The sequence below is a fragment of the Uloborus diversus genome, chromosome 3 (assembly GCF_026930045.1).
Source record: "Uloborus diversus isolate 005 chromosome 3, Udiv.v.3.1, whole genome shotgun sequence".
NCBI lineage: Eukaryota > Metazoa > Arthropoda > Arachnida > Araneae > Uloboridae > Uloborus > Uloborus diversus.
In genome coordinates, this window is record NC_072733.1 from 36,515,952 (window position 1) to 36,527,112 (window position 11,161).

Here is an 11,161-nt window from a genome sequence, read left to right on the forward strand (position 1 = left end):
TCCTCTTTTTAAGTACTTAGCTTAAATACGATTCATGCGGAAGAATCACTAGCACAAAAAACAACTTTGAGAAAATGAAAGAGCAATGCAAATTCGTTAACGTGCAAGAAACAAACTGAGATAAATTATACATCTTGTTGCAGAAAAATGTGTAAGGATAATTTCATTCACGTTTCTTCGCGGGGAAATCTATTTATCATCCAAATCGTTTTCAAAGACGTCTAAGAGATTTTTTTTTGCAATATATTTAAGAAGTTGTTGTTGCTTGAGGGTAAATCAATATTGTATTGTAAAGCTTTCATGCAGAACCGTTTAAGGCGCCTCATAATGTGCTAAGTACGTAAATATATTGCAACTACGTAAAAAAAAGTCATAAAAGCAAAATTTTGAATTACGCTCCTGCGAAGAAAAAAGTAACGGGCAGGTGTCTGGTAAATGGCAATTAGTACAGTTAACTAAGGTATGATTTTTGATGGTATAAGAACAATTTATTCTGAAGAGGCGCAATTAAAAGCAAATCATGTATATTCATGTAGTTAAAAGAATTTGTTTGAAAACATTTGTGTAAAAAATGTCATATGATGATGTTGACTTGACTTGATGTTGTACTAAGAATATATAATATCATATATTTCACTTTAGTGTTAATTTCACCAATTTTGGGCGTTTAGCAGTTAATACTTATCTTTGGAAATAGCTTTCAAGAACATTTGGGGGGGTAAGGGGGGTGAATATAGAATGTTTATGAATGATTGAAAAAGTGTTCTTGAAGCATAGTTTTTGCTGTTGTTTCCAAATTTACTTTCATTTACGTTGTGGGTGCTTGTATAAACATGAACATGCATTTTCGGCAAATATTTGTAACATCATAGTTGCGTGAAAAAAAAAAGAAAAAGCTCAGCAAAAGCGTTTTCTGAATGCTACTCTTTCAGATAAAGACCCATCAGGTTAAATTGCATGAACTGTTGTCATGTTCTTTCATTGTTTGATTTGATCTTTATACTGCTAACTTGTGATTTAGTTACTGTGAATTTGATCAAATGTGATTCCATGTAAATCCAGCACACAACAAGTCAAGATATCTCCGAGATTCTGTAAATTTTATACTACTAATGTAAACTTAGAAAAATATGAAATATAACCAAGGTATGAGAATTGGCTGTTTATTTACAGGGTTATAAAATTCGTATCAAGGAAAACCATTCACAAACGACTGACCGACGTTGGTGTACGGAGTCAACATCAATTGAAAAGCCTAACACTGATCCCACATCTTAGACAATGCCAATTTTATTTTTGCCAACATAGAGCGAACTGTTGTCGACAGATTGAATTCAACGATGAATTACGATTCAGTCTTATTGCTGAAAACCAACACACGAGTATGGAGGCGGTAAGGGTAATGTTCTTATTCGGCATTTGTAGTTGAGTAGCATATGGCTACTACACATGTTGTGGCAGGGTGGGAAGCGTTTTCTTTTGACACGTGATTACCTCTAGTCGATTTTCAAGGCACTATGACGGCTTGCAGTTACGTGGACGACTTTTTTACGCCGGCTGCACTGTCCATCACCAAAGAGCCATTTTCTCAACAAGACAACGCTCATCCATATGCTGTGCTATTTCCCCAAGAATGTTGTCCAAGCGTATGACTTATTTCCGTGGTACCCCCAGTCATCAGATCTCTCATCATTAGATCGAATTCGCAACATGCTTAGAAGGCAGCTGCGGCCGTCCTGAAAAACTGGAGAATTATATGGCCTATTTAAAAAATTATGCATTAACTTTCGCAAGGGTTATGGGTGACCAACTACGTTCCCTGCCATGCCGTGTACCTACTTGTATAGCTGCCAGAGGTGACTATACAACTTACTGATTTGTAACCTTTTTCATGGCTTCTTAATAAAACTATATTTCATTCTGGATTTTAATTAATTTGCTTAACTCCTCTTACACTGCATACATGTTAAGTTTCGTGGCAGTAGTTCATTTTCTTTTGGCTGCATATCTGTTTTTGACGTTTCAATTCAAACTTAGTTAACGTTTATGCATTTCACAGAGTTGGGTTCACACAGATGACAACTTGGGGAACTATCTTTTTATTTTTATTTTATTTTTATTTAATTGATTATTTGAAGCATTATTTAAAAGACGAAGCTGAAAGTTGTCCTTTTTTTTCTATTCAGTAACTGTGCTATGAATCACAAAATATTTTCCAATAATGTTTTGAACATATTTTTCTGTTACACATAACATCCTTTTACAATATAATTATTCAGAGTGATTTCATCTGAAAAACATGAAGGCTTTGTTTCTGTTAATGTTTCTAAATAAAAACGCATAATTTCTAAATGCTGCACTGGGATGTTTTCACAGCGTACATTGGTATATTCGCAAATTTCTTAACAATTACACCCAAATAAGAAATAAAAACACCAATCCTATTTAAAAGTTTTTTTTTTTTGAAAAGATCGAGAATAACTTAAATAAAATTAATGCATGCGTAACAGCAAATTTGAGAATACTGAAGAAAGAAGCTTTCAATTGCTTATATTCCACATCACAAATAATTATTTCCTATGTCTGCAGATATCTCATAAGTCACTACAATTATCGAATTAATTTAAGAACCGGAAGCCACTAACGTAGAGTACAAAACTGATTTTAAGGCGGAATGAAAATTCCACATAACTTTAGGGAACATGTAGAATCGGAAACATGAACATGAAGAATAAAAAATAATCACCTGCTGGTAATGAATTATTTTTCTCTGGTTACTTACTTTACTTAATGCGAGTGCATTGAAGTATGTTATGTTTTAATTGCAAGTTTTTAATTTCAGTAGCGTGTGTATACTAAGGTTGTACCACAAAAATGTATAAATAAAATGTAGTAACAATAATGCATTATTTATTCTTTATTGAATTAAGTTATTTTCAAAATGTGTGTGATAAAACATTAAAAAGTACACGTTTCACGTAAAATAGAAATAGTGTTAAAAACTAAACTATTTTGAAAATATTCTTTTAATTATCTCAAAATACGTTTGATTAAATTTTTAAAAAACGAAACTTTTTACTGTGTTTTCATCCAAGTAAATATTAGCTTTTAGCGTTCGAATTTTCTTATAAAAACATATGATTCCAATTATGCTTAGCTGGGCATTTTTATATCATAATTATTTTATCTGCATGTGTTATTGCTATATTATTAGCAATTACACCATGAAGAATATTAATCCTATTTAAAAACTTTGTTTTTTAAAAGATCGTGAACAAACTAAAAGAAAATGTAATGCGCGAGTAACATCAAATTTGAGAGAGACAAAGAAAGAAGTTATCAATTATTTAAGTCGGCATCGCAAGTTATTATTTCCTATCCCTGCAGATGTCTCGTAAGCCAATAGGATTATCGAGTTCATTTAAGAACCGGAAGTCACAGATGTAGACTTTAGAACTGATTTTAAGACAGATTGAAAATTCAAAAGAGATAGGAGAGTATGAAAATAATTGTTTGTTGTGTGGTGATAAATTATTTATTTTTCTCGAGTTCATTAGTTGTCTTAATCCGAATGCATTAATATTTTGGATTTTAATTACATTTTTTTCTTTTGAATTTCATCAGTTTGTGTGCAGGGGATACACCACAAAAATACATAAACAAAATAATTAAGCAATACAGTAGAATGTGAACAATCTTAACTAATTGGGACCATAGGTAGTTTAGATTTAAAAATTGTCCTGATTTTCGAAAACAATCAAGAAAATATCTTTTAGGGAAATAGTATCCCACTTAACCAAACAAAGTGGTTACGCAATGTGTCTGTACATTACATTCAATACCGTGCATAATGCAACAATATGTAATTACATTTTTTTTTAAACCACAAAAGTTAACTCCAATTGTTTACTGAACATAAAGGGAAAATGAGAAACATTTTCAGTACCTACTGAATGTACTCTGTAAAAATCTATGACACAAAAGTACTGACACAAAAAAAGTTGATTGAGAACCATAGTCAAAGAAACTACTTTAATCATCGCATGTTATTATTTATTTCACAAAATATATATGAGAGTGTAAGAAGCAAAGGGATGTAAGTGGACATTTTCAAGTTTTCAATGAAATGCGTTTAAAGATAACGTCCTAAGTAGGCTTACATAGATTTTTTTTTCTAAAACATGCTGTACAGCAGCACCTACCAGGGCTACTAGAACTACCTACCTCTTGCCCCAAGACAGAGGAGAGGTTACCCTTCCATTTGTACTGGATATCTACAAATTTTTAATTTTGCCACTCACATCCCTTTGCTTCCCACTGCCTCTTTTGTACCTTAACAATTGTAGAGCACACTGCAAAAATAATTGTTGTTTTTATAGTAATATACTGCATGCGTGGTAAAGAAGAAAAATCAGGTTGTAGAAGCATCTGATGTGGGCAATTTTGAGCAAAATACTCGACATGGGGAGGAACAAGTATATTTTAAAAAAGGAAGAATAGAGAAGTAAGAGTAAAAATAAATGTTATGCTGTGTGCATACATTTTGCAGAGTCTTTTTTAAATGATCAGGGGCGTGAACAGCAGGATCGGTGTCAACAATGGCTTAAATACTCTTATGTAGACTGTGTTGGTAGTTTGAAAATGAATAATGTAAAGATTTTGAAATGCAAATAATGTATTTATGAAATTTAAACAGTTGTTTTCTTGTGTTATTCTTGTGGTTATGGCACAATGGTAAGTTTTCAGTGTAAGTAAACTTTTTTTCTAATTTAAAAAAGTAAATTGCTAAAATAATTTGGTTAAGATTTTCAGTAAAGTGACCTAAAACTTCTAAGTTTTTTTTAACTTTAAATATTATTGTGTTGTTCTTCACCATTTTAGTTCTCACTGACAAAACAAAAGGCACCCCATATTTGGTGCTCCATGACACGTTTTCATCGAGACAGAATTTTTACTTAAACTTACTTAAACTACTTACTTAAACTACTACTTTACTAAAACTACTTACTTTTTGCTAACAAATCTCGGAGAATCTAGCCAAACACTTAATAAAATATCACAAGATGATTACCTACATCAGTACGAGAAATGCACAACTACGAGTTACTAAGATTGGCAAAAACTTTTAAATCATTTCAAGTACCAAAACATTCTAAAGATGTAAATTCCGTTATAAATATGTACATCAGAGTCAAAACCCAAACATTAATTGAATTCCGTCAAATTTTATCCCGGAAAAGAATTTCTGTGACTAATAACGCGATTTTGAACTTGTTTACATGAACTGCATTTGACGTTAAATTATTATTTGGAGTTTTAAAAAGTTCCAAAACTCTTTGCTGCAAGCGTGCTAAAGCGAAAGTTTTTTGAACTTAATTTCCCTCAAAATCTGTAGTAACAAGCTCTGAGCTCTGTAATGATCCCCGTACAGAAAGTTTAATTCGTACATCCAATTAACTTTCGGATGATAAAAGTGAGTTTGCTGGTTAAATGCTTACAATTAAGTCGAGTCACTAACTAGGTTTAATTCAGAACCTTTATGTGTTACTCTGAATATTTTAATTTATTCAAATTTTAATGATATCATATGTTGTTAATGTATAATATGTTGTGTTTCAAAACAGAATGGACGCGCTATTGGAATAATTATGACAGTATGATTTTATTTCGATCGTTAATATATATATATATATATATATATATATATATATATATATATATATATATATATATATATATATATATATATATATATATATATATATATATATATATATATATATATATATATATATATATATAGCCGTTTAAAAGCCTGGGTGACAAAATGGGTGACAAACGTACGCACAGAAGATATATATATATATATATATATATATATATATATATATCTTCTATCTATATTTAAACGGCTGGACCGATTTTGATCAAACTTTTTGTGTGCAATTAAGTTGTGGCAAGCATGGTTTCGAAGCGCAGTGGATCGAATCGGAAACGTTTTTGTAAATTAATTAATTAATTAAAACATTGGATGGCAAAATCTCCCAAATGATTAATATTTATTTTAACCTATTGTGGAGCGAGAACTGAAATTTAATATTTAACCCGTTGCCAAAGAACAATAAGAAAGCCAGTTCTGCTTTTTATAACGAAATTTCCTACTGTGATATGTCAACTGAGAATAGATATAAAACGTAGAGAGTGACAGTGAAACCTTCATTTTTGGTCCAGTGATATATTTTAAAGTAAAGTACTGCAAGGTTCACGCAAAACGTGTATTATGTCGTCGTAGTTGAACCATGTGACCGGATCGGTGCTTTAGGTTTTCCTAGCCAAGTGATCAGAAAGTACCGCACCTAGCAACGTTTGTTTCTCAGCATTAAGGATTATCTAACTAATCAGTACATTATTAAAGGAAAAGATGATGGAATTTAAAGACGAAACAAATTTTACTTTCGTCCAAATAAATTACAATAGGGTAGTTCTGTATACAAAAAATCAGTGCAGTGGAAGATCTTTATCTTTGGTGGAAAGAACAAATTAGACAATATATGAAGTTTTAAAAGTTTTCTTTCAAAAGATCGGATTGCTAATCGGTCGGAGTTGACTTCGCTCACTGATCGGCTGGTCTACAGTAACGTGGAGGCTTGGCGACTTTGGCTATGACCAAAGAGTTGCATGATCATTTGTTTACATTTCAAAGCTACTGTTAATGTAATTCATTGTATTTTTTTGTTTATTTGGCGAAATATTTCAAATTGCAAAGACTTGCTTTTCGTTTTTAAAGAGTTTTTAGTCATTTTAGTTGAAGAATGTTTTTATTTTACATAGGGAGTGGGGATGAGTGATTTTTGCTTATTCAGAGAACTATTTTTACTTTTATCATTTTTTTTAAAACGATATCCTTTCGTTTCATTCTTTTTCATATGGGGGATGTTGCAATGGAATTTCCCATTTGTTCTAGATGTGTAGTTAGTTTTTTACACTTAACGTCTGAGGATGCTTTTTATCCTTTGAATATGGCTGAAGGAACAAACCATCAAGTACGGGAGAAAAAATAGTTAATAAAACAACTGCTCAGTGGGCGTTAGATAAATCAAGTTGTAATAAATATAGGCATTCTGACACCAAGCACAGCTTAAAACATTTTCTTTTTACTTATTTTTTTCAACAAAACGGTTCAAACACTTGATAGTTTATTGAATTTTTTTAAATTTTTAATTTACAAAGTTTGAACAGAACAACGTCTGTCGGTTCCTCTAAAATATATATATATATATATATATATATATATATATATATATATATATATATATATATATATATATATATATATATATATATATATATATATATATATATATATATGTCTGTGTGTGTGTGTGTATATAATGTATGCCTTTAGAGACTGCGAACCTAAGCGGATCCATTTAGACTTTGTACTTAAATCAAAATTTAATTTATGAGACTCCATCGTAGTGAACAGTAAAAGATAGGCTTGTTTTGTTGTTACTTATTACTGAAAAGGTCATGTACAAAAATTGATTTCCCTTAAGAAACTGGTGTGTACTTCGTAACTAAGTGGCGAAAATTTATTTTCTTGTGCAAAACTCGACATTTAATCCCAGTTCTTTATGTGATTTCATTGCGAATTTTATTCCTAAATGGAAGATATCATTGTAAATACCATGTGTTTTCAACTCTTACGCATAAGAAGAAGCATGTTTTTTATGAAAAATATTGAAATTGGATTGATCTGCAGCCGTGACTTAATTTTAACTTGTGTTGGCAAATCCATTGTCGATTTTTCATGAACGAATATTTTTTCCCTACGAAAGGAAAACGAACTGCAGAACTCTACTAAAAATTCAAAACATACATTTTTAAACTGGAAGTTAATTTAAACTAGTATATTTTAACTGTGCTAAAATTACTGAAGCTCCAGAATTTTAAACTGTGCAGAACCTTTTTTGAGGATTTGAACAAAATAATTGTAATTTTCTGATTAGGTTTATTAACTGGTTAGGTTCTGATAAAATTCATTAATTTTTTCTACAGGTTAAAATACATTTACTTACAACCCTCATGATCGCTTGACTGTTTTCAAATACGAAACTTATTATTTAAGTTTAAAGTTTTACAAAACAAGAAAAATCAGCACATTGTGTTGATAAAAAAAATCTAAAGGTTACTAATTTATCCAATGAAGTAAGCAAAAAATTTCGTTTTTTATTTAACACATACCTTCAATATTTTACTTCGAGAGAAAAAAAAAACACATAGCCTTGATTAAACAGTGCACAAAAGGCATATGCTTGAAGTTTACTTTTGGAAAGGACGTAGGATCTATCTTTTATTGTATAACTTGTTATTTATGTTGAAATGTATTTTATATTTTAGTAAAATCCACTGAATTCCTACTGGATTTAAAATGGCACAAATATAGCAACTTATTTAATTTTAAAACAATATCCTAATAATTGAAATTTAACTTATTGTACTAAACGTTTTGTTTAAATTATCGTTATGTATCGTTTAATCTGTAGGATGTGGGCTAGTTAACATGAACGAACGGTATTTCCTTTTAATTTGTTTGATTCTCTTATTAAAATTCAAATAAAAATACGTTTGAATTTTTTATTTGTTTATAAAATGCACAAGTGTAATCCTGACTACGACTGTTCCATAGCATCTATGATGTTTCCGAACATCAGAATGCATCTGAAGAACGTAATTTAGAAGTCAAGCTCCGTCTATGGTGCCATACCTTTGTGGAATGCGCTACATTGAACGGCAAGCATAACGAAGAAAAAAAATAAGCACTGAAAGCAAAAATGCTTAATTAAATATTTCCCATTATGCAAATTAAATATCGTTACGCTATTTGAATGGAATTTAACTCAGACCAATTCTTTCAATCAATAATCCAATTTTCTCGCTTTTTCTTTCTTTGGCAAGCTTTTCTTAAGCATTACAGTCTTAATTATAATACTTGTAGCTTGCGATGAACTACGGTTTGAAGGCGAACGGTATTAAAATAACTTAACAAAAGGTACTTGACTTCCGTTATACGGAAACCAACTGTTCAATATTCTATAAATTTTGAAACAAAGCGAATGACAACAAATATTTTAAAGAATATCGACATAAGAGTTGACTTTTTTCTCCTTGGAATTGATGGATTTCAGAGCAACCCGATTTTTTTCATCAGCTAAATCAAACTAATTGTACATCAAACAAATTGTCGTAAAGATGCTTGTATTTAGTTTTTTGTATTATTATTTCATCAATATTATTTCGGTTCAATTATATTAGACCCTTATGAAAGATAAACAATGATACTCAATATAACTCATATTATAAATTAAACCATTGATGAGAATCGCTAACCCGGTTGAGAATCGCTGCCTTATATAACTGTACTTGATATTTAAAAATAACAAAAAAAAACAAGCCTATTTTTTGCTGTTCATCACGATGGAGTCTCATAAATTAAAAATCTGCACTTAAGTACAAAGTCTAAATGGATCTGCTTAGGTTGGCGGTTTCTAAAAGTATACATTTATGTGTGTTTCAAACGATCGAAATAAAACCATACTATCATAAATATTCCAATAGCGGGTCCATTCTGTTTTGAAAGATTAAAAACATATGCTATCATTAAAATTTCAATAAATTAAAGTTTTGCTCCAACAGGTTTGCGAATATAGAGAATATCGCAGCGTGAGTGGTGTGTACTCGTGGGAAATACTTCCTGCTTTTAAAACTATGTTGTCTGGCGTAGAAGACGTAATTTTACATTTTAGATATTATTTAAACACACAGATGTATTAAGCTTCGGTACCTGTATCGATCACGGAGGCATTGACGGTCTGGAGGAGATAGGGTTACATACCCACACAAACAGACGCTCACAGATTATAATTATATTGAATATTGTGTGCCTTTTTGAACAGCCACAAGCCATAGGTTTGGGTAATTGAAGAGCTAGATCGTACGTTGCAAGATTTTAAACGGAATACCATAATAATGGGTGGCATTACTATTCTACTGGCGGGGGACTTCCGTCAAACTTTACCAGTAATCCCCCGAGGCACCAGATCAGATGAAACAAGTGCATGCTTGAAATCCTCTTATCTATGGAATCACGTGAAGAGACCACAACTACAAACAAATATGCGTGTATTTTTAACAGGCGATGTGAATGCACAAGACTTTTCGGAAAAACTTCTGCAAATAGGAAATGGAATGATGACGTCCGAAAACAATGATGGAAGCATTCAACTAGAAGATTTTGCTAATGAGATAAAAACGTATGAAGAACTTATGTCTTTCCAAATTTGAAAGAAAAATTTAAGGCTCATCGCTGGTTATGTGAAAGAGCTATTCTATGCCCTAAAAATGATGATGTCACAATCACAAACGATACTTTACTGACACGTTTGCCTGGGCCACTCCGAACATACAAGTCCATTGATACTGTGTATGAAAAGGACGAAGTGGTTAATTATCCCACAGAGTTTCTGAATTCTCTTGAGATCTCTGGAATCCCACAACATAAATTAAATTTGAAGGAACGGTCACTTATTATGTTACTACGAAACTTGGATCCTCCTAATCTGTGTAACGGTACAAGAATGAGTGTCAAGAAATTACATAATAATATAACTGAAGCAACAGTGTTAACTGGACCAGCAGCTGGAACTGATGTCTTGATTCCAAGAATACCTATAATTCCATCAGATATTTCATTTCAATTTAAAAGGCTCCAATTTCCCGTCCGTTTGAGCTTTGCCATCACGATAAACAAGGCCAAACCTTAAGAGTAGTATGTGTAGATTTGCGGACTTCTTGCTTCTCACATGGACAGTTATATGTATCATTTTCTCATGTTGATTGTAGAGACAATCTGCACTACACTTTGCATTGAAGGGAAAACTTCTGGACTTAATTCTGAAAAAAAAAAGTATTTTCAATCGACTCCTTTTCAATTTCGGTTCTTCATTTCGATTATTGTCATCAATGATGTGCGACTTTGTCGGTTGGTGGCGTGACTTTTCTGAAAATCGAAAATCACGATTTTTTCATTTCAGTAGTTTGCCGGGAAGTATTTTCACCTACATTCAAATTATAAAATCATAGTAATTTAAAAACAAAAAAA

The 11,161-nt window shown here is 31.4% G+C and overlaps 1 protein-coding gene across 1 annotated transcript; it reads left to right on the top strand.

Annotated features, from left to right (window-relative positions):
• The first annotated feature begins 1,517 nt into the window (after nucleotides 1–1,517).
• Nucleotides 1,518–10,823, top strand: LOC129218342 (ATP-dependent DNA helicase PIF1-like). Its single transcript, XM_054852582.1, has 2 exons — nucleotides 1,518–1,646; nucleotides 10,359–10,823. The coding sequence occupies exons 1-2, from the start codon at nucleotides 1,518–1,520 to the stop codon at nucleotides 10,821–10,823; spliced, it is 594 nt and encodes a 197-aa protein (XP_054708557.1).
• The last annotated feature ends 338 nt before the right edge of the window (nucleotides 10,824–11,161 follow it).